This window comes from Anarhichas minor, unplaced genomic scaffold, assembly GCF_050575085.1.
Source record: "Anarhichas minor isolate MPS153535 unplaced genomic scaffold, ASM5057508v1 ptg000004l, whole genome shotgun sequence".
Classification (NCBI taxonomy): domain Eukaryota; kingdom Metazoa; phylum Chordata; class Actinopteri; order Perciformes; family Anarhichadidae; genus Anarhichas; species Anarhichas minor.
In genome coordinates this window covers 919396-943860 of record NW_027466450.1, presented here as the reverse complement: position 1 = coordinate 943860, position 24465 = coordinate 919396, and the positions used below count along the sequence as shown (strand labels likewise).

The 24465-nt window shown below is 42.2% G+C and overlaps 1 protein-coding gene across 1 annotated transcript in view; it reads right to left on the bottom strand.

Annotated features, from left to right (window-relative positions):
• The window catches only part of tmeff2a (transmembrane protein with EGF-like and two follistatin-like domains 2a), a 100542-nt gene that overhangs the window by 26971 nt on the left and 49106 nt on the right, over positions 1-24465 (bottom strand). Inside the window, exon 4 of the mRNA XM_076111755.1 lies at positions 21825-21851. Coding sequence (XP_075967870.1) covers positions 21825-21851 — 27 coding nt within the window. The remainder of the gene's footprint in view (positions 1-21824; positions 21852-24465) is intronic.

Below are 24465 nucleotides of genomic sequence, written 5' to 3'. Positions count from 1 at the left end.
TGCACATTAAAATGGTACGAGCAGCAGATAAGGAGGGATGCTGTCGAGCTGCTTGTGTTTCCCCATTGGCCAAGTTTAGCCTGAACACATCATAACTCAGATAAAGTCTCAACAGGGTTGATTTATTACTGGCTTGTCTCGTGTTTTAGCAAGACCCTATCAGAAGTGACAGCCATCATTTGTGATTGAGGCTTGCTGGTGCATGGTGTAAAGATGATTCACATGCGACCTTGCAATATTGCTGGTTCTCTTCATTCATGTTGCAGGTGGTTTGTGGTGCAAAGGCAGAGTCACATAAAAGTGGGGTGGGGGGGGGGGGGGGGGGGGGGGGGTGGAATGAATCAATAATTGCATTGTTTGTTGTGGTGGTTGTATCAGTTGTCACTCAAAATAATTCTCATTCTCTCACCTTTTTACTATTCACGATAAAAGACTGGGCTTCTGAAGTAAACTAAGTCGGAACTAAATTCAGCAGATAAGATGCTAGAAATATAATTTGACTGAGTTTTAGGTATCACAGGTGCAGCTGCAGCCAGGTACAACTACACGGGGACCGTGCAGCCATTAATTAATCCGTGAATAAGGTCCTCAACTGGGTCAGAGCCTTTCTCAATGGATTAAAATGAGGAATTATGGCTTTAAACCTTCATCTTTCCCAGCATTGAGAGGATTAGATCCTGCGTTCTGTTCTCCTCTAGCCTGAATGGCTCAGCGACTGTCTTTCAAACCCTATGTACAGTCAATAAGAGCACTGGAAAAGAGCATTCAGGTTGCTCAATAAACTTAAGGAGAAGTGGTCATTCCCACCTTTTATTTTCTTCAGTCTTAACTAAACACAAGCAAGAGTGTCTGTGTACTATTGATAGATATCTAAGTGATTTATTACCTAATTTAGAGGGGCATTTCTATTAAAAGAAACTTACTGTTCCTCAAGCATCTTAATTGTGTCCTGGTTAGGGCTGGGTTTTTGAAATTTTTCGATACTGGTCATAGACTGTATACAAAAAGTGGACTTCGTCACCATGACGTCATCCATTGGTTTGTTGTTTGCTGTTTGGAAGCCTCAAGTTTGTCGTTTTGACCGGTGCCACCTTGGTGTTTGGCCTCCTTTGTTTTTGGTCGCCATCTTGATTTTTTGGAACCAGAAGTGTAGCGAAGTACAACCAAAACTAAAAAATAAGACATGTTACAATCAACTTTCATGAACTGAAAACACACCGTGAAATGGTTAAATTGTAGGACAGAAACACCCAAACTGGACAGTGCCATGGTAGCGACCTGTAAATCGCAGGGTAGCCACGGCCTAAAGCATAACCTGCTTTACTATCTACTTTACTTTAAATGAGACCGTAATTTACTAAATGTACATCATGCTGTATTGAAGAAGACTTGAGACTAGTGATTGAGACAATAAAGTCATATTCACAATGTTTACTGAGGTAATAAATCAAGAGAGAAGTAGGTTAATTTGATTATAAATTTCTATAAAATCGGACTTCTTTTTGCAACCAGAGGAATCGCCCCCTGCTGGCCATTAGAAGGAATGCAAGTTTAAAGCACTTCAGCATTGGCTTGACTTTTCAGACCCGGAGGTTGCCGTCAGATACTGGTGCCAATTCAGAGTGGAAACGTTTTATATTTTAGAAAACAGTCTTACCCACTCTCTTGACGAGAGTGACATGAGAAGATCGATACCATTCCATCCCATCTCGTTGCCAAGAAACACTGAGAGCATGTTACTCCCCTAAAACTACAACTTTTAGTTTTTACTGTTTGGGTACGAATTAAACGAGGTATGTGTTGATTAGTGAGCTTAAATTGTGCTGTTAGGCGTATTTCGAGCTGTTTCCCCCTTGCTAAGCTAAGCTAATTGCCTCCTGGCACTAGCTCCAGAGTTAATGCACAGACATGATTGATATCAATCTGTCCATCTGGCTCTTGGTGAGGAAGCAAATAGGCACATTTCCCACAATGTCAATGCATTTCTTTAAATTATGGTGCCAATGCCAAAGTTATACTATACATATTTTGATAACTGACATTGAGGAATCATTTTTTTCTACAAAAGTCAAAAATTAGCAGAATTGTGTGCTTTGGCACATCTCAGCCCAAAAACAGTTGAAGCTTTAGTAGATGAAATCTAATTTGGCCGCCAGGAAATAATTTGTTATTGTTTTGTATGTTTTGTGCAGAACAATGTGAGTTTCAATAGAAGCCCATCAGATGTTACACAGTATTTGATATAAAGTTTAAGACATCTTAAAACAGCTCAGGATGATGCACAGTGCACTGCTTTGGCAACAACAGGGTGTGGAATCAGCTTTTGTGCCTCTGTATTTGCTACGGCCCGTTTCTTGAACAGTCCCTTCCTTTGTCGTGTCCCAGACAAGATTCCAGTTTTAATCCGGAAATAAGATGAACGAGCCTAAAGCAAGTCACATTCGACTTCAAATAACACAGGGAGAAATCAATGCAGGCTATTCCTCCCAAAAGAGGACACCCATCTATTTTAAGTTTGATTTGGCTAATTCATTATGACAAAGCCACGGCACTGGCCCACAGCACTCGCAATTTTTTTTTTATCAACCACACTAAATAATTCATGCCTTTGTTTCTGGCTAATTTCAATTCTATTTAATTCATATGAGAGCGGGAGATAGCACCAATAAGGCATCAAAATGCAACGGATCACCATTATTGGGCCAATGTTTTCATTTTGTCCATCTCTCCTTCCTTCCATTACTGCAATATTTGTCCTCATACACACACCTCACAAGTATTTTGAATTTCTCATCCACAGCTCGCATCAGCATGCTCGTTGGAAATTCAATTAAATTCCCTCTCAGTTCACACTAGCAGCCAGGCCTCTCTAACCTTGGCATATTTACTCTCCAAGCCCCAGCACAGTGTGGAGAACATACAGGAATGAGCTGGCAGGGAGCAGCACACATCCTCTGTTTCTCTATCTCCATCGTTAACCATTCACCCTTGTGGAAAATTTGTGATGCACTCCCGTTTGCCGAGTGGTCGTTCTGCAAAAAATATCATGTCCTGTGTGGCTCGTATGGGCGACAAGTAGCACACATCGACCAGTGTGGAGCGTTCATGGATAGGTTCCGAGACACTTCCTTGTGCTTTGATTGTATTCTGAAAATTACCCCAAAATAATACACTCCCAAACTGGCCGAGCAAAGACATCACAGACATGTTTTCACCAGAATGTTGGTCCACTTCTCAAAAATACTGCTTCCGAGCGTGACAGCAACAATTTGACATTTCGGGAAATGTATTCGTTGGATGAGGAGATTGATACCAATTGCATATGTGTGCAATATGTGGAGTTAGAGATGGGAGGCAATTAGCTAGCTTAGCATGAAAACGAAAAGTGGGGGAAAGAGCTAGCTAGAATGTTGTTCCTCCATCTGTTCACAAAGCTAAATGTAAGAAAAGACTAGTTACCTGCTGTAACTACAGGTGCAGTGATATTGGGCCGAGCCAGGCTCAGTGCCATAGATGTTGACAGAGTTGTGTGTCTACGCCTCCCTTTTTCTAAATTCAGCTCCTTAGTTTTATCGATGTCGAGCAGTAGGTTGTTGCAAACTTCCGACTACAGAGTTCTCTTCATGTCGGGGAGTATGAAGTCAGGTTTCAGCTTTTCAAAAAGGACAATGTAAGAAGGCCTTTATGCACGGACACCATTGTGTACTGAATGCCAAGTGGAACACATGCTAACCTTGGAACTGTGATGGTCGATTTGTTTGTCTATTCAACCACTGTCAGGGAGATAGCTTTGACAAGCTGGTGCTGCTGATAGATTCATGGTTGAGAGTTAAACCGAAAGAAAACACACCCAGCCCTGAAACCTAAGGCGAATCCATGCAGATGTCGCCGCTTACCCTGAGTCCTAGCGCTCAGCTGGGAACACACCAGGCCCCACATGGCAAACAAACAAGAGCTGACGAATGACTGCAGGCTAATGCTTTGTTTGACCAGCAACGGAGGTAATTGCTGTGTCATTTGCTGTAGGTGTTACTGCTAAACATGCCTAGCTTGACTGCTTGTGGTAATTTGGGGATGCAGACAATGTTTTAAGTGCTTTCCAGCTGCACCGTAACTAGCCATCGTCTGGTTGTTGAGCATAGCAACAGTATTTAACAATAGTAATTTTTATCCATATGCTCAAGTGATGCATCACTGTCAGCCAGTGGCTTAGAACTGTATTATGTTGTCGTAAAAATAACAGCTGTCAGACATTTTTTTCGTTGTAATTTCTTTGTTTAAAGTTTGATGCCATTTTTTTCTTTATATTACTTTAACCACAGCATGAACTGTTTGATGTTGAACAGCAGCAAAATGACCCTTTAAACCTGTCTATCTGTGTGTATCCTTCCAGCACGAAGAAGAGACGACAAAATGATAGAAATAAAAAAGAGAAACGATGCAAGACAGAGAGCGAGACGAGGCAGGCATCCGTGTGGTTTCCTTTAAGAGTGTTTTTGTGTGAATTTCTATAGATAAGAGGACCGATGACCTCAGAAATAAAGAAAGAAATGATTATTTATTATCCACTTTGTAAAATCAATTGATAAAAAAAACTCCTCCACACAAATATTGTGCATTTCATGCAATGCTTTAAGGCACTTTGGCAGTGATAGTGGGAATTTCAAAGCCATTACTGACCCGTGATAAATGTTTAAAATCAAATGTTGCCAACTTCTTCTCATTAAAATACTAAAACTGACTCTTCAACCCTCAAAATTTACATGTTGCTATATCAGTCCAGTAAAGAAAAAAAGTTAGCTTTGCTTTGACTTTGGACTGGCATCAGTCCATGTTTTAATCTTATCTTGGGGCTCGTCTTTGAAGCAGCTCAGTTAGTCTGTATAATGAGTTGATCTGTTAAAACACTGCTTTCATACTGAAACAGATATCTGGAACTTGCCAGAAAGGACGAAGCTCTCCAGTAGGAAGCTACTATTATGAAGCTTTCAGGATCTGACAGAAGTTTCAAAAGCTCCGTTTTAATTTTGCTACCTATTCCTCTGAACCATTTAGGAGCACTTCAATCACAATATGCATTTCACTCTGGCGTGTAGTGCAGACATCTGTAGTGTCACTGTAGTAGGCACAGCTACAGCATTTCGCTTGACAATTTCCTAGAAAAAAAACGAGAAACCTAAATATACTATTGGGGTAAAGTCCTTGACAGCACATAATATAGTCATATAGGAATGGATAGTAAACCTCCTAAAGTAATGCATTGCTAAACAAACCACGCGCTATTGTTTTGGTGTCAAAAGTCAGACAGACTAAAAAAGATGAGTGCAACAGCTCATCAGCCGTTAACAATCATAAACGTAAAGATTCATTGTGACAAAACGAGGCAACAAGACGTCCGTGGTGTGGTTGCTTTAAGTCTGACACAAAACAGACTGCTGAAAATGTGAAAGGTGTCTTTTGTGGTGATGAATCTATAGCAAATCACCGGAATCTGCAGCTCCGCTCTGCTTTAAAGTGAGTTGCAGCTCATTGTTTGGGTGTCTGGCCCACAGCTCCACTGTTTTTCGGTTCACTAATAACAAAGTTCACTAATATCAAAGCGCTAATAACCCACTGTACACTGAAACCGCTCAGCAACAAACGACAAACAGGCACAGCTAGCGGCTAGCCGGCGACAAGACGTTTTTCAGCATTACTTCATGTTAGACCATTCACGATTCTCTTCTAATTGTTTCACGTCCTTTCATACGACTACTGAAAACTGAAACTGCTAAATGTCGAACACAACTCCATTAACAGGAGCTCCTCAGGAGTATTCATCAGGCTGAAACGGCAATTTATAACCAAGTTTGTCCTGTTAAGAGAGTTCGGTGAATCCTGAATTGAAACACTTGTACGAACAAACATCACAGAACAAAATGGAAAAGTTTGAGGATAATAAAATGAAAGAATTCTTGCTTAAGGTCTTTTGTGTTTTAGTGAACAACACTGAAACGTTATGATTCCATTTATAGAAACCAGGACATTTTGTTCACCATCTTATAGTGGAGTGTACTCATGTTACGAAAGTATCTGTTCATGTCCACGAGGAATGATTACAGTGACCAATAATTTCAACTTAAAAATGGTATAAACTTCAAAATATCTGAACCAATCATTTAAGTTTAAGGGGATCAATAAGCTAAACAAAAATATAGACTTGATCTATTTTGTGATATACAGTACCGTATTTTCCGCACTATAAAGCGCACCGGATTATAAGGCGCACCTTCAATGAATGGCCTATTTTAGAACTGTTTTTATATATAGGGCGCACCGGATTATAAGGCGCATAGAATAGAATAGCGTCGTAAGCGTGTCTCTTGAAAGGTGCCATTTTGGGGTCTTTATACACACAAGTGGTGTTGGACTAGGAGTAAGCACAGTACCGGTGTTTACCGCGGTGCGGCTTTGTAGTTTACCAGTCGTACTGAAACATTTTGACAGAGCGCCGTGTACAACCAGTATGGATCAACCAATTAACCAATTGATCCATATATAAGGCGCTCCGGATTACAAGGCGCACTGTCGTTTTTTGAGAAAATTAAAGGCTTTTAAGTGCGCCTTATAGTGCGGAAAATACGGTATATTGATATTAAGTAAAATAAAGTAATGATCATGATAGAATGTTTTGCCATAGAACAATGGGCCTCAGGCAAGAACCACTATGAACCGATTTGATCTTAAGTGGCTTGTGCGAGTGATTTAGGAGAACATGGCGCATTCATAAATATTCCTGTATTTTGAATTTTCTCTTAGATACAAACTGGATTGGCCACGAATGGATTGTATATTTCATTACTGTGGAGCAATTTTGAGTTTGAAAACCCCTTCATATTTATGTTGACATTATCCTTGGTCTTTAAATTAGCTACTGATGCTATTGCATAAAACTGCATAATCAATAGAAAACATATCAAACTACAAAACCACTTCAACTATTTGACCCGCTCCCGCTGCAGCTGTCGATGGCCTCGCTGTGGCGAGACGTTTTTTTATACGGAACCATCTTTTCTATGACAGTACGACTCTCAGGTGACAAGGCATTAACAGCACTCGTTAGTTTTCCCCAGTCCTTTGCTTTATCAGGTCCCTTAATTCCACTGCCGACTCTGTTAATAAAAATGATACGACTTTCCTTTACGGATATCTGAAAGCAGGAATTCAATAAAAGGACATATGGGGCAAAGCGTAGCCTTATATGGGGATATTGAATTTATAATTCTCGTAAAAGCACACTCATTTCCGCACAGGTGGCAGTCATCATTGGCAATAAATGGTTTCTGATTCTGATATATACATCCAACATTTTTCCAAGTTTTACCAATGTTGGAAGAAAAATGGAGGCTCCACGGCCTATATATTTTTTTTTACAATCTCTACTTACAGCCTCCCCGTCCTCTTCTCAATGCTCTGTGTTCAGCAGCCTACAGTTCAGTCAGAGTTTCACGAAATTTTTGTCACGTGACTGTTGGTCTCAAATCAATCATGGCTTTCTAGCTGCACTGAGGAGTGCAGAATTAAATTATTTTTTACAGTATCTGATTACTTCAAACAGTTTATTCAGGGCAAGATTTTAAATGAGACATGTAGAATACATTTTTTTTAAAGAAATATCACAATTTGAAGCTTAGTTGCGGTTGCGTTCTCTGACGGAAGCGTTCGTCACACATGATGTGTTCAAGAAAACTGAGGATTAAGATCGTTTCTAAAGCTTCTGGGTATAATAAATAGTTTTGGCGATTATTTGAAGAAATCCTGCTTTTCCATCCCGCTGACCGGTTCTGGGGTTCAGAGGGTTAAGATAAGAATACTAAAATGTTCTTGCATGAGCTCCAATATATGCACCTGCATGCACAGATTCTCTGAGCATTCCCCTGATATCCCCATCTATTGACCCCTCTGTCCTTGGGCAAACACACACTTTAGCAGCCTTGGAACAGTAATGCCCCTTCTGTTACCATCACCTGCGTGCTCCATTGTGCATCGGTGACAAAAAAAATCTCAGGAAATGTCAGCCTCCAACCTGCGGCTATTCCGTACCAACTCCACCTGTGTCGGCTCACGGCCCACTGAGCCCCACCATGCCACGTCTAAACTCGCCATCACCCTGCAGGGGCCAATCGCGCACCACTGAGTGTTGGAGAGGAGCCGCGGACAGCCGGATGGTGGGTGAGTGGTGGCAGGGTTTGGTCTCGAGGGAGGAAGAGGATGAGAAAACTACGGGCTACTGGCTAATCCTGTGTGCACAAGACCACCAGAGAAGATTGGCCGGGGCTAAAGTCAGAGCTACAGTGGGGGAGCAGATTGGGGATCAGACCAGGCGGAAAGGAGCTGGAGAAAAGGGAGGCAGAGTAAAGCCATATCAGGGTATGGAGGGTGTGACTGTGGGGGAGAAGGATGAGGAGAGGCAAGAACTGGTGGTCTCCGGTCTAGATATTTGATAGCACAGATATCCGCACTGTAACAAAATCTTAAGGAAGAGAATGTAATGAATCAGCGCAGCAGATTGTGCATCCCTACGATGTACAGTATGATATGCCGTCAACATTTTACTGTAAAAAGAAATCTGAACCAGAAGCATGGCCATGATTGTTCCCCAACAATCAAAATGTGGCAAGGAATTGTTCCAACAAAGAAAAGAAACTGCTGACACAATCGTGAATTCTTGTGTTTATTTTTGTTGTAGCTCCATACGCGCCATGCCCATGTGTTTTGCTGCAACACGAACCATCACAGTTAAGGAAGTTGATGGAAGCAAATCTTCACAAAATGTGATAATTGTCTTGCACCGGCTGACGGCGGACTTGATTCTGACTTTTATTTCTATCTTAGTTATTTCTATTTTATTTATTCATTAGGGAATTGCTGATATTTTGAAATGGTTTAGCCAAATAATTAGGCCTATCTGCAATTATTTATTTGTTATTGATAGGTTTATCTCATTCTATTTAATCCAATATGTTGTACAATTTACTTGATTTTGCGTGGATGTTGTTCTGTACTTCATGGCATTACAATGTTCATCAGTAGGCGATGGGCAGATTCAACCAATAAGATTCGACATGGTAAATTCTTAATTGGGGACACCGCTAGCGTGCCGTGCGGGTCGCCCTCGCAGATGGCGTCAAGTTAAAAATATAAATAATAATCAAGGTTTCGGTGTAAAAAGACTGAATAAACACGCTGACTGTTTCTTTACTGCCAATGCACCCTCCCAACCCTCAATATGATCTGCTCCTCTGATGTAAACAAACCACCAGCCTCGCTGGGCGTTCCCAAAGCACAACCTATAAGTTCTGCTCTCAAAACACAAAGCCATTAGCACGCACGGGTTTCTCCCCACTTCAGCGCCACGAGGGATTCGCCCGCTCCTCCAGAGAGGAGTCTTAAAGCCCAAAAATAAACAGCCTTCAGATGTTTACATATGGAGCACGACGCTGGCGAATGCCTGCAGAGAGTGAGCGGAGAGCTAGTTTGCACTGTTGATGAGAAGAATCAGAAATGGTTGCCCTTGGTTTATGGTGATTGAAGTTGTATTAATAAGGGAGAAATACTACATGCACAGAGCAAAAGGAAAATTTATACTTTTGCTTGAATGAAGCAAATTTAGACCTGTCAAATATAGCATCGTAGATCATTTGAACCTTTTTCATATAAAAGTGTCAGAGTGCTGGATTAACTGTATATCTGCGTGTCTATAATCCCTGTTATTTCTAGTGTTAACTGTAAAATAAATGCACTAATGGAGCCCACTGTGGAAACACTTGTAATATATGCCCTACTATCATTATGGCTTGTTTTATTAATGGCTACTGCAAATAATAAGATGAGTCCAACAAATACCTACAAAGTGTCCATCAGATATTACACCTGAGCTGTGAATTTAAGTCCCATAAACAATGACCCGTTCTGGGTTACTGCTCAACTGAGCATCAGCAGAATAATAACTGCCGCAATTATATTCAGGCAAATGAAAGAAAAAATTGATGTCCGCGGTAAAATGACCCACAAGAGAAACCTCACCATCTTCTCTCTCTGTCTTTCTTCATACCTGGAATTGAGGCCAATGTCTCTCCGCGAGCCCGTAACTCAAACTGCTTCGCCAGCATCGTCCAGCGGCACGCAGCCTCTAATGAGCTGCGCTAGCCCGCCCGGTGACAAAGGAAATGACAGCTGGCGTGATTACGGAAAATCTGGGACTCGACCAAACTGGAACTTGTGGGGAAGGAGAAACTCCGGACATGTTACAAGTTATAGTAACAGCCTGACAACATAGTATTGTATAGTATAGTAGTGGTAGTAATACTAGTATTTCTGAATACAGAAATAGAGAAAGTGGGCTGGGATAAGTGCCAATGTTCCATTACAAGTGTTTTCTATCAGGCTTACATAAGAAGGCATGACCTGAAATCCCCAGGGAAGGGCCAAAAGGGCGGCGCGATGTCCCCGCTGCTGCTGCTGCCGTGTGAAGGATTATGAGCCTTCATTTATCTGGGACATCCTATCTGTTTCCCTGAGTACAGTCTTTACGGCCGTGACTCTTACACTATAAGACTGTGTATACAGCAGATGGTTATGGGACAATATAACTGAGTATCACTGAGCTGATATATGTGTAGTCTGCCCGGTTTCGCCCAGAAGATGAAGATGCAATCTGTCATTTGTGTTATTAGCCGCTGTATGTGTTGACATTATAAGAAACCGCTGGCTGCTGTATGTGTACTTTTACAATCTACTTTTTCTCCAGTTAACTGTGGAGGCTCACAACTGCTGACTGTCAGTTTACACTGAAACCTGGGAGGGGCGGCAGTTTGTAACAATTTCAAATCCTTCTTCTACGGTTATGCCCCCTCACACACACACACACACACACACACACACACACACACACACACACACACACCGCTGAAATTCTTTCCTAAAGGGCCCACCTGATTCCCTTGTTCCCTCTCTTAATCCCGGTCAAATCCTGGCCATTACTGGAAAAAAAAGTCCAATCCTTCCATTTCTCTATACCAATATCTGTCCATCCCCTTCCTTTCCATCCCTCCCTTTCTGTCCATCCCTCCCTTTTCCATGGCCCTATCTTGCTGCCCTCCTGCTCCACTCTCCATCTCAGCCCTGTCCCATTATTTTCAGGATGACAAAAAAAAAGAGAAGACAATAAAATCCCTGATGCCGGTGAGAACGAGGGCTGGCCCAGAGGTGACCCTGCTATTCTCATCAGCCTCCGTCCCACTTTTCACCCACCTCCACTGATAGCTCTGACACGCGGCAGCTGACACTCGCCGCCTACGCTCCCTTCTCACGCCAGATGCCGTCTTAACCTCACCACCATCACCACCACCACCCCAACTCATCTCATTCAGAGCCCCTGCTGTGCACACACAAACACACACACACACACACACACAAACGCTAGGGAAATTTTAATAATAATTTCAGAGTGGTATGATTGGATATGTTCCCGTGGAGAGACGAAGGAAAAGCAAAAGCAGCAGAGGTGAGAGATGGAAAAAGGAGAGAGAGAGAGGGAGAGAGTGAACGTGTGCGGATGAAGGGATCGAACGACTTTGCTTCTATCTCATTCGCAGATTCCATCCCTCTCCGTCTATACACTACCTTATCCCCGAGCCAAAATCAAGGCTTATCGGCCAAGCCTCTCTCACGTGCACCGCATGAACGTATGCTCTGAGAGACCGCGATCTGTTATTAAGGTGGGGACTATCTTTAGTGTGCGTTACAATAAACCTAATATATCCTTCCACAACAATGTGCAAACCCTTTATCTTTACTTTTACAATCATCAGCGACTCGAGAAAATAAATGGGAGTATGTAATGCTGCTGTTTGGTGGATTAGTTTATCCTAAGAGACTTGTGTCTTTTTTAGCTTAGTAGTGATATACTAGCTTAGCACTGGTTGTGTGCATCACGCACGAAGCATCTGGATTTAAAATGTCAGTGTTTTAAATTAGTTTAAAAAGTGAGAAGATCCTACTGTTATAATACATCCTGTTAATGCTGTTCATTAGCAGATATGTTAGCCATTTTAGCAACTATAACCACAGCAAAAGATAAAGTGATTAAAGTGAAGCCAATTTTAGCCTATTTATAGATTCTGCACCATCAATGTGACAGTCCTATAACCAGTCCTATGAACTACATTAGCGTTTCCTCAAATATGTTGGCAGACATCAAAAGTTAAATTCATAGAATATATTTAATAAAATATAAACCCGGGTACATCATTTTATCATATTTTCTCATTTCAGTCTTGCTGTGCTTGTAATGTTTCTAATGTTTGAAGCTTTTCTCTGCTAACCGTCCTGGAAAGCCCTTTCATGTTCAGCCCTCACAATTTAATACTTCTGTGTGGGATAAAGCTGTTCTCGTGGGCTTGATCAACACAGGTCTGATCAGACAGTCAGTTCAACGTGATCTCATCCCGACTGGTGACCTAACGTCACCTGACATAACACTGTCGGTAATAAAATCACTCCAGTAAAAAGCCTGTGTTTGTGTCCCCACTTCCCCCCAATCCGCCCTCACTGATCTTCTTGCTCATTAATACCACACCCGTTGATCTGAGCGTCTAAAAAAGACGCGGATGGGTTTACGTTGGAGTTAATCTGACTACGGTTTTGAAGCCGTGAGTCAGGCATTTTGGCCGTCGCCATCTTGGTGTTTTGCAACCAGTGACCAGAAGTGACCATATTTGACTGCGGAGGAGTGACGTACAGACGCCGTATACGGCTCTGGTAGCGGTAGCGACCTGTCAATCACAAGGTAACCACGCCCTAAAACATACCCTGCTTTATCATGTTTTTTACTCAAAATGGGACCATAACTTTTCTGTTTTCACTGAGCTTTCCTTTAATGTCGAGGCTATTGGTGCAGAATGTCAACGTCACTAAGGTTCGGGCTTTTCAACAGGGCTGGAAGCCTATCTGCCCTTCGGCTTTCACCTGCCTATTAGGGTGGAACATATTGGCTAGATAGGTTCTGTTTGTGTGTGCGTGTGTGTGTGTGAGAGAGAGAGAGACGTGCAGCATAGAATGACAAAATAGGACATGCACAAACACACACACACACACACACACACACACACACACACGGGTGGGCTGGCGGTGGTGGGCCTTATCGCAATGCCACAAAGTGGGAAGATTAGATTACTCACTTCCCCAAAACCTCTAACTTGGTTACCATAGCAATAGCAGTGTGACTGGGGTGGCAGCTGGTCATTGTGGAGGCTGCTGAAGTGGATGGTGGAACAATCACCGCAGGTCAGCCAGCTATTACACCACAGTAACTCACCGTCCTGTTCTATTCTGTTCTACCTTGTTTCCTATGTCAGATGAGCTCATGCTCACCAAACACTGAGCTCGTTCCTGATTATGCTTAACGTTGGCTAGCATCAGCACTAACACTGGGCTTTTGACTGAATGTGTGGCTCCAGAATATTTCGGAGAGTCCACAGAATAACCTCATGTAATTATTTTTGTGCATTGCTGCATACCGACCACGGGGAGATCAATTGAAATTGAATTCATAATTGCGCCGCGGTGGAACCTCGCCCTTAATTCAAATTAATGAAGTGCTTGCAAATCCATAGTGTTGTGGGTTTGATCATTAGATGAATTATGCCAATCGGGTCATTGTATTTCAATTAAGCCTGAGCCCAGTGTTTATCTTTTCATTCGTCAACACTCAGGGAAAGTAAATGTAAAAATAAAGTGAGGGGGCAGGGTGTGTCGCATGTGCACGGGAATATTCAAACAGATCTAAAGCCGGTATCTATCTCGGAGAGACTGTCGCGTTATCTACGGCGATATAATGACGGAGCAGTCATTTTAATAGTCTTGATGGCGCAGAAGGACTAGTGCTTAAAAAGTCTGAGCTTGAACAAAGCTCAGCGAATGATTAGAGACACACAAAGAAAATAAGGTGGCTGAGAGAGACACTTAGACAACACTTAGGCGTACTGTAGGTTTGCATATGGACGGCAGGGACATGTCCCTGTCAATACTTTGGGAGACCAGAAGTGTCCCGAATAATATTTGAGCAACATATTTCACATTATCACACACAGAAGGAGAGGAGCAGAGGAGCAGAATCGCTCGTTGACAGTTACGGAGAGATTTCACTTCTGGTGTGACCTCGTGGCCGTAGCCAGCCATGAGGTCACACGAGGTCCGGACCTCGATCATTACTTCCTAAAAAGCCCCACCGTCTCTCTGCATCTGAATGACGTGAAACCACTTGAAACTGACAGCCGTCAAAAAGACGACTATCCGTGGTGGCGAGGTGACTGGAGAAGGCAGAATGTGTGTGTGTGTGTGTGTATGTGAGTGTGTGTGTGTGTGGCGCACCGCAGTGACAAGTCGTGTTCACGGCAGCAATTTTGCACACAAAAACGATATGATGATGAACCACATATACGTATGTATAGTATTAGAAGATATTATTGAAAACTATTGACGCTCCGTGGTACCATTCTCTAATGTCATTCGATGTTATTATCCTGGATCTCTACAACCCAAGATGATCATTTCATCAGCTGACCAGGAGTGTCCGCAGCATAAAGTCCCGCCCTTCTCCTCTGCACTCCGGGGGATTTGAACCGCTGGTTTGAACATGTGGATCCAGCCCGCACTTTATCAGAAGCGGTGGGCAATAAGCCACACGATGGTGAGATTCATGCATGATTAGACGTGGTTTCTGTTAGTTGGGGTTTTATAGGGCAGGTAAAACAAATTTGGGGACTTTATTCTCATTAAATTGCAACTTTATTCTTGTAATATTACAAATTTCATCTTAAAATATTATGACTTTGTTCTCATTGAATTGCTTTATTTTCGTTACATTACAATTTTCTCTAATTATATTCAAACTTTATCCTCGACATCTAAAAGCACACAGATATGTGGGAAATGTTTTGAATCAGCAGAAAGTTTTGAACGTGAGCAGAAATTTTGCTGTAACACATAGAAGCTATTGAAGTCAACGGGTGTATAAATGAATTAAATTGATGTACCGTTGACGCTGATAGGTACCACATGCACTTTTTAAGAGGTTAAAGACACAAACGAGGCGGAAAGAGTAACTCATGTCTACATGTCGGATGTCTCAGCAGAGACAGCATTAAATGAAAGAAGTTGATCTACAGGAGAATAAAGCAATACAGAATCCGTTATATTTGTGTATTTTGAATTTTCAACTGGCGCCTGAATTTCATCTTCTCCTTTACATTAAATAAAAACATTTCCACCATAGATTGATGCAAAAATAATCACCAAAATCCACTTAATAACTTTCCCCACCAATGTTAAAACCAAACTTACGCCCTTGCACTTAGACAATGCCTCATAAATACTAGTATTAAGACTGCAGGCAGACTGATGCTCTCCCCGCTGCCGATCATAAGGGCTCATAATGCAGTCGTTTTTTACCATTCAAACAGAATAATGGCTCTGATAAGTCATGGGACACTGTTTTGACCTTGACAAAGCACTTCATTTAGATAAGAGTTACCCTCCGAAACTGCAGTGAAATTAGGTCACTTTAATGCCTGAAGCACTCAGAGCATGACAGAGTTTAAATCTTTGACTTCGGGCCTTGAGGCAGGAGTGTCCTGCTGCCCCCTAACCAGCGGTGGTTTTATTTGGGACTAATTTAAGTCTACTGGAGGATTTTTCAAAAAGTACATATTTAATATTGAATCGTAAAAGCCACAGAGAACAGAATCACATGTAGGTTAGAAAGATATTGAATAATTAAAGTAGCTGGTTCTTCAGGATTTTCTACAGAAGGACATTTTAGAGGTAATTAGATGAACAACTCGATGGTTTTCTTTTGAGAAAAACATTTCATACAATATTATTATCTGTCAAAACTAAACCCATTTAGTGCATCGAAGTGATCACATTCTGGGTTTCAAGGCTCCAACCGTCATGGTGTCAGTGTAAACCGTCAAAAATTGTACGTAAATGTTATCCTTGTTATCCTCCTACATTTAATATCTATTTTATATTGCTGTGAAAACATCTCCGTTAGTTAGCCAATCAGGACTGCACTGTCCACCGGCTGCTAGCAGCTAACGTTAACTAGCTCTCCTGCTGCCGATTTCAACGCGCACCGTTGATTTACAGCACAGTGAACCCCCGCCCCAACACGATTTTTAGTAATCGAGTTACTCAGGGAATCGCTTCAGCCTTTAGTTGACATTTGTATCATGTCATCCACTGATAACATCAACCTATCAGACGAGAACAACGCATCTCCTATACCCACTCTTCCCTGCTGCCTACTCCTGCCAGTGGGAGCAATGAAAAACCTTACAGCCCTTCCCGACCACACGCCTCTGGTCAGCCACAGAAAACTATTATAGAAAAGACATCCTCCGCTAACAATCATTCCACAGAAAAGAGCAGCAGCAGCCTCTCTCCATCTCTCTCCCTCCCCTCCTGAAGCTGTCCATGGTTCTGACACATTTAATGACCGCTCCCACCCGGGTCAATTCAGGCGACCCATCTAGTTGTTGATTGACTGACGCTGTCGTCCATGAAGCCAGGCCGCTAGCGTGGCTAAATATAAAGACTTGCATTTCTAACATCTCTACGGCTCATTTCTTACATGTGACATAATAAACATGCATCTCTCTTATAGTTGGGTTTTCTTTACAGGGAGCATTGCAGCTTCTACAGACCTGCACAACATCTCTGTAGCCAAATTCAAAAATACACAAGTGGGACTTTGTTGACACCCACAGAAAACTTCAACGATCAAGGCGGTGGTTGTCCTTTGTCTGCCCCCCCCCCCCCCCCCCCCCACCTCCCCCCGTTATCATGTGAGCGCAATTCAATTTTCTCCACAGCGCAATTTGATTTGAACAAATGTCTTGATTCGGACTAAAGGGGCCATGTGACCAGACTCATGTCCTCGAGGGATGTCTCTGCACAGTTGACTTGTGGTCTCTCTTATTAGATCAAATAAACAAGCGCACGAGAGAGAAGACGGCGTGACGAGCCTGAATGGGCATCGCAGCTCGCCTGCACCCTCGCGCACACACATGTAGAGTTAAAGAAACTGGCAACGATCCAGCTGAGCGGAGCTTTATGCGTGTAGATTTATCCTTGGCCATTAAAATACATTTGATTTTTACTCTCCACTGCTGATTTCCTCTACAGGAGTCCAACCCGCCTTTAACAACCGCTTTCTTTAACCTTCTCCCCTGTTCATAAAACACCAGCCGCTGTCCTCTTCCTCCACCTCCCTCTCCCTCTCCCGTCTCTTCTACTGTATCTCTCTCGACCTCCACTACGATTCTATCTTTATAGGATGTGTTTGCCTTTCTCCTCCTCCTGTCCTTGCCCCCCCCCCCCAGCTCCCCTACTGTGCAGATACCCTCTCTGCCCCTGAGCTATTTTTTCTTAATTGTCTCTTTTTCCTCCTGAATGATCGATACGTCAAATTTATCTGACAGTTGGTGAAGAAGGACAGTTCTCCGGCTTTAAAACACCCAGAGGTCAGCAAAGGTGAGCGAAGAGCTTTCAGTGGAGGATATTCAGAGCGAACCTCTCTCGCTTGTTTTCAGAGGATGGCGGCTTATTTTAATGCGGATAATGACACGAAACTCTTCCCGCCTGATGCTATCAATTTCTGCTTTTACGACGACAGAGTCAAGCATCGTAATATACTTCTATGGGAGCAAATGTCCTGTAATGTAGAATTAGTAGACTTTTACTTCATGAGGAAATGATTTCCTGTCCTAGCTCTACTTTCTCTTTTATGCTTCGTCTGCGCTCTGTTTACGGTCTGTGTTTTGCCATAAATCTGATGTTGGCTTCAAACAAATGCGAAGTAAATGTAACAATATTTTCCCTTTTTGGGAGCTGAAATTATATTTACTTTCACGCATTAAATCTGCTCGTTAGAAGAAGAAGTTTGTCGAGACGTGTGGATGGGACATTAGAACCTTGTCGGCTGGTATGGAGCATTTTGTGAGTCTATTATGCGGATAGCAATTATGCAAGAGAAACTCTGAATTATTTGTTCCCCCCCCCACCCCAAACATTTCAGCCTCCATAAAGCTGAATCAACACTTCTCTAGAACAGAGGTGAGATTATTGATTGTATTTCCAAACTCTATGTTTCCCTTTCAGCATTACAAAAGGAAAGGGCTTTCAGGATGGGGACTAAGGCAAATGTAACACTACACCCGGTAACATTGCTCGAGTGTGAGTGTTGAGCCTAAACTCAAGCATCGAGGACAGGCTCCCTCACAGTGGATGTGCTGTTGTGAGCTGGGCTTTTGTGATGGAGCCCCCGCAACGCTCCTTGGTCATGGACGTAAAATTCGGCAGAGACCTGATCGAGTCTGAAGACCCGCTCCCGCCCCGGCACCACGGCGTGCAACAGTGTACACAAATCCTATAATAACCATACGCTGTTCAAATGACTTGGTTAGCTAATTTTGTGGCCGAAAACAACCAATGCTGTCAATAAAATGCAGTCAATTTCATTGACTTATATTAATGTAGTAATAAATGTACACATAGGCCTACCAATTAGATCGGAAAGATGCAGTCAAAAGGATTTAAACAATAAAACTTGACAATATCAATATTTTCATTTGTATCCTAATCTATTTACAATCCACACCCTTGATCTGACCAGCATAATCTTTGTTTTACCCAGAAAGCAAACCTGAAAATGAAATGAGGACAAAAACATTTTTTGCACCCGCAAATCTCCTTTTTGACGGGTCGCCCAGCGGGTACCCGCAGCCAAAACAGGACTCAGACGTTCCAACTCTACTGTGCAGCAGGTATCAAGCCATTTAGCCGGGCATGCTAACATCTGCAGCTTATGCTGGAGCAGACAAACACACTCTTTAATCAACTTCTTAAGCTTTTGCAGACGATCAAGTGCAGGTTTGTTGTACGTTTACACATGGCTTTTTTTTGTCATCTTATGAGAATTATATTTATATATATTTATTTTGGTAGAGCACATCATACTTTCAGGCACCTGTGAATGCTTTTTAACATTTTTTTTTACAATTGCAGGAAAGTTATGACGGTGCCTTCCAATAAATTGCTGAAAAACAAGTGTGTTCCCTTTCCAACATACAACACAGCACAGAGTTAAATGGCATCGCTTGATGGAATAAAGAGAAAAAGAGACAAATGCTCACGTCAGCTTTTCCACCCCAGATGTGAATACACAATGCAAATTAAGGTTATGCTCCTCACCCTGCTGCCTCCATGTAAAGCACAGCAATTGTTCAGAATATTGTGTTCAGAGGACATACATGAAAATGTATGTCTCCTTTTGTTTCCTCGTGTCTCTTATCCCCGAATACCCTCCTTCTCTTTACCTGCATCACTCGCCTTCTGTTTCTTCAGTTCTGTTATCTATTTTGCGACTTTCCTCGGGCCATTTCTTTGTCCAAGCACCCCCCCCACCCCCCTCTCTCTTTCTCTCTCTCTGGTTGACCTAGCACCAGTTTCATTTCCGCTCGTTCATCCGCCTGTCTGCTGTCTCTATTTTTTTTTGAGGAACTAATCTCTTTTCCAATCTCTCTCTCATATATGCTTGTGCATGAGAGTTAATGAAGGGACTGCATGGGTAAACACACAGGACGACTGTCGGAGACGGACCGGAGTAAATATATGCATGTGTACGAACATGCGCCGACGGATCAACCCGACCACCGACTGTGTGCTGTCTGGAATGACAACAGCTCTTGTTCGTCAATTAGGCAACAAATAAGAGTCTTACTTGAATGGCACATTAATAATTAGCTGGAGCTTTGGCATGACTGAAATACAAAATATCTTCTCCATCACTACAATAAACAGGACAAGGTTCCCGGTACCACATGTGGTCTGCACTGTCCTGCACGTCTTCTTTTGAAACTATTGCCTTGAGTATTTTCAGTTGAGGGAAAATGACAGTGGCAGTGCACATGCGTTGTGTAAGTAGATTTGTGTATCCGGCCTCCCAGTTGTACCAAAGAAAACCAACAACAACCTCAGTCAAATTAATCAGTCTGAGATTAGGATTCCCAGAGGACTGTGCCAGTTATGTTTTAGTGAGCCGTGTACACAAAAATGGTGTAATTGCATTTTCCAAAACACACTTATCGGTTTTCCAAATTATTTCCTGCCTCCCAGGCCATAAATTTCAGGATGATCTGAAAATGATCTTGCCGAGACTCGAAAGAAGTAGCTTGAGACAGAAAATCCATCACAGTTCCCCGTCACAGTCACATTATCATTCACCGCAGCAGTTGTGAGCCAAAACAAACCCCTCTCGTTTCATTATGATGCAATCAAGGCCACTTTGATATGTTTTCCTTTGTAAACACTCCCTGCTTCCTGTTGAATTACAAAGATATAAATACATTTAATGGGTAAAAAAAGAATGGCAGCGAAAAGTGTATTGATGTACAGAATGTTGGCGGTTGTCCTGTTGGGCATAGACGTCACAAGGGCGGCAGGTAAATGAAGTCCCGGCCCACCGGTGCTGCCCATGACCGGTCCGACTCTGGCCTAACCAAGTGCTTCCCACAGGATTCTGCAGCTCTTTCAGTGCATGTTTACAGTTAAATGCATCTATGTGGAGCTCTTTGAGAGCAAGATTAAGAGGCTTGATCTATGATGACCGTTGTTGCTTGTGAATTTAGTGCTCTGGTAAACAATTCATTCATGTACGCATATTGGTTGTAATGGCGATGACGCGGCAAAAAAAAGTCACACCCGCAACCACCTTCACTCCGGGTCTTTTTTCAAGCCAAACTAGGGCCGGTCGCCGCACACTTGCCACGGAAGAAATGCGTCCTGCGAGAAAAATCATAATTTTGTTGGAGATGAATATTTTTATTTTTTATTTTTCAGTGATAATTTATCATAAAAGCACCGCATATGCCGTCTGGCTTAGAAATTTGAAGGCTGAAATAACATTCTGACTGATGTTATCTGTTTCTTGTGCTAATGTAGGTACCATAGCCGACTCTGCCGCTATTAATCACACCGCTGTCACTTTACCTTGCCATTTTTTGTCTCATATGCTTTTTTTTTGTTGTTGTTTTATGTACCTCTTATTTTATCTTTCTTTTACTTCCTCTATTCATCTGCGCTACTGCCGTCCTTGAGCCGCTGCAACAACCAAATTTCCCTTCGGGGATTCGCCAAAGGTTTATCTTGTCTTATCTTATCTTTAGGTAAATGGCCATGTGGGGGCAGTGGTATCAAGCTGTAAACACAACACTGACAAATTATCACGTTATAGAGCCGCTTTGGTGAATGTGTAAGCGAATGGTCGCATTTTTAACACATAAAAGCAGAAATGGAGCCACATTTCCATTCATGTGGGGTCGTGTTTATCTGTTGAGGGAAATATCTGGCTCCGCTATGTTCACCACTTAGTCCTGTGATCCTTTAACAATATACCAATTTTGATAATTGCAGCTTTAAAAAGTGTATAAATTAAATTAAAAAGTAACATTTTAATTATTGGATTGTGCCGTGTCATTATATTCACATTTGGATTCATTCAAGTCAAACTTCTTGGTTTGTTTATGAATGCATACCATATTGTTTGGAGTCATGAATAACCCCTACTTCCTTTAAATAAACTGAACTCGTTTGACAGTTTACTTGTCTGCTGAGTTGCAAATAGAGAGTCGGTGGGGGAAGAAACAGAGAAATACATTAAAAAGCAGCGCATGTGGAGTTAGAACAGAGGAGGAGGAGGAGGAGGAGGCGAGTAATCTTACCATCGTCTCCTGATCCTGAGCCTGCATCTGCGGAGGAGAAACAAACAGTTATTAACCAGAGTCTCACTCACAGACATCGGCTGAATAAGCCTGTGTATCTGCCTATGTGAGAGTGTGAGTCTTGGCCTGTGAATATCTGCTTGTGAGTGCACCAGGGCTGTGATGAATGCCATTTGTTTTCCTCACATTTGAAGCTTCTATTGAGGTTTGATGCTATATTAATGCTCCAAATCTCAAACAAAGAACTTAAAAAAAAAAAATAACTGGTGAGTTTTGTCAACATAAATACACACGTGGTTTTATGATTGTAATTTACGGTGCTGTTAGACTGCTGCTAGACTGCAAGCCGAATACTTTCTTAGATAAAAGCCTGTCGGAAATGATTACGTCTCTTTTTTTTCAATCAATTTAGAGTTCTGGACTTCGCAAGGCTCTGGAGTTATTGGAAATATTTTGATAAAGATTCAGCACCAATCCTATTCAACGCTGGAATCTAATCCTGCAAATAGTATTTCACTAATAATATTAGCGTCGCCCGATCTTTATCTGCAACCTGTGCAGAAATAACAGGTTTATAGACAATGAACGGTATAATGCAAAAATCAAATATTGATTTAGAATTCCAATGTTAGCGTTATCAATGAAGCTTCGTACTATTTGTTCCAGCTCTAGAATGCGTGAAGAGACAGACTTTATGTTCTTGTGTGTGCATTTGAGCGATTCTTTCTAAAAGATGGTGCAGAAAGTGATACTGAGAATAAAGGTGAAAGGGTGCCCTGGGGGCTTCGAGCATCACGCATCTTCTCCATTCCTTTCTGCGGTAGGACTGTGGGAAGACAATGTGTTACGGCGACTCCTTATCCGCGGCTTTCACACCGAATCTGCGCGGAGCTCCCTCAAAACACACCGAGCGTACTGAAACTGTAATATTGGCTGTGAAAGGGATACTGATGAGCACTTGGAAGAACCGGCACCGTGTAACTTGAGCATAAAGTGATCCGCTCAAATGCCCGGGGGCCATAGACCGGACGCAGAGCCTCAGAGGACTGTGGGGATAATAGCTCAGCTCCATATGAATATCATGTGAGAAGGGCTTAGAAGAAGGAGGTGCACACACTAAAACACATGCCGTCTGCCCAGCAAGCTGTACTGATACTTTAATGACGTGAGCTTTGGGTCGATAAAATACATTTGTGACGGGATAAAACCATGTCTCCAGTGGGAGGATTCGTTGAGGTCAGTGCAGCAGATGGTCAGCTGTGCCAAGGGAAAGCAACTCTCAAAGCAACCGGTCAATAATCAGTGAGGTGGGACCGCCTCCAAAATCACAGCAGACATGAAATGTTGTACTGGCAAATTTTGGGGGGGGGAAATATTTTCTTCTTTTGCTTTACATCTTTTTTTTTAATTGAATAATTCAGTCTCTTTAATTGAGACGTGATAGTATAAAAATGAGAATTACCGGCTTGTATGCCGTATATCAAGTTGCAGTTTACGTCCATGTCCGTCTTAATTTGTCATCACTTCATTTCATCCTATTAGGCATTCGTGTGAAACTTCTCTGTTTTGTGAGGTAACAGTGACCTTAACCTTATCTTTGAGTCCAAGCTAAACCCTAACACATAATGTGTCCGACCGGTGCGTAGGCATAGAAATACACTGTGGCAGACAGCAATGAAGGAGTGGTCCTTTCAACCTTCAACCCCATGGACCTGAGGACACTGACTTAAGGGCTGGAAGCAAGACAGACGTTATTAGTTTTCACCAGGTTTGTCGATTCTCTTAAACAAAAACTACCATCAGAATACCACCTGGACAGTGCACGATGCTATAATCGCTTAAAGATTGCACGCATAGTGGCTTTAAAATGAGTCCAATAATCTCAAATCTATCAGTAAAATCTCTAAAGGCCAATTCTTAATTATGGGGATTAGTCAGCATTAAACGCCCTGACCACCATCAAACCTCAAAGTTGGTGTTGAGGAAGGTGTTATCTGGGTGTCAGTGTGAGCATCAGCAGGTAACTGGACTAAAAAAAGGGGGGATTGTGATTAGAGAGTGGCACCTGTGTGGACAGATGAGAGACTCATCTCATCCCTCTCTTCCAGCCTTTGCACTTGCTGCCAGATGTGCAGCACAGTCACATAAATAATATAGCTGCAAAATGGGAAAGGGCTATTACAAGAAGATGCTCCCACAATTCCCACAATAATTTATAAAAACAGGTGAGGGGAGGTCGTAGTTGCCTCAATTCAAAGACCAAGGATATGAATATAAACAGTAATTCATAGAGCCGCTGGGATAAAATAATTTGCCACATATTTCAATAATCTCTAAGAAACAACTGCAACGACAGCCCTGCAACATACATAGGCAAAATAAGTAATTTATACAATTTTCATGACATTAAAAAATGTTGATATAACAGCTACACTTCCTGTATTTCAACACAACCAACTCTTCCCGGCACTCCCCTCTCCAACTCTAACCCACGTTTCCATCGCTGTCTTCTGACAAGTCACCTCTCGAGAGATTTCAGAACGAGACTTCTCCTTGAGCGAGACTTGGTTGGAAAATAAAAAAACTATAATCAGATACCAGTATTTAAAAATATGAGCCTGTCAGTGTCAGAAACAAGCTC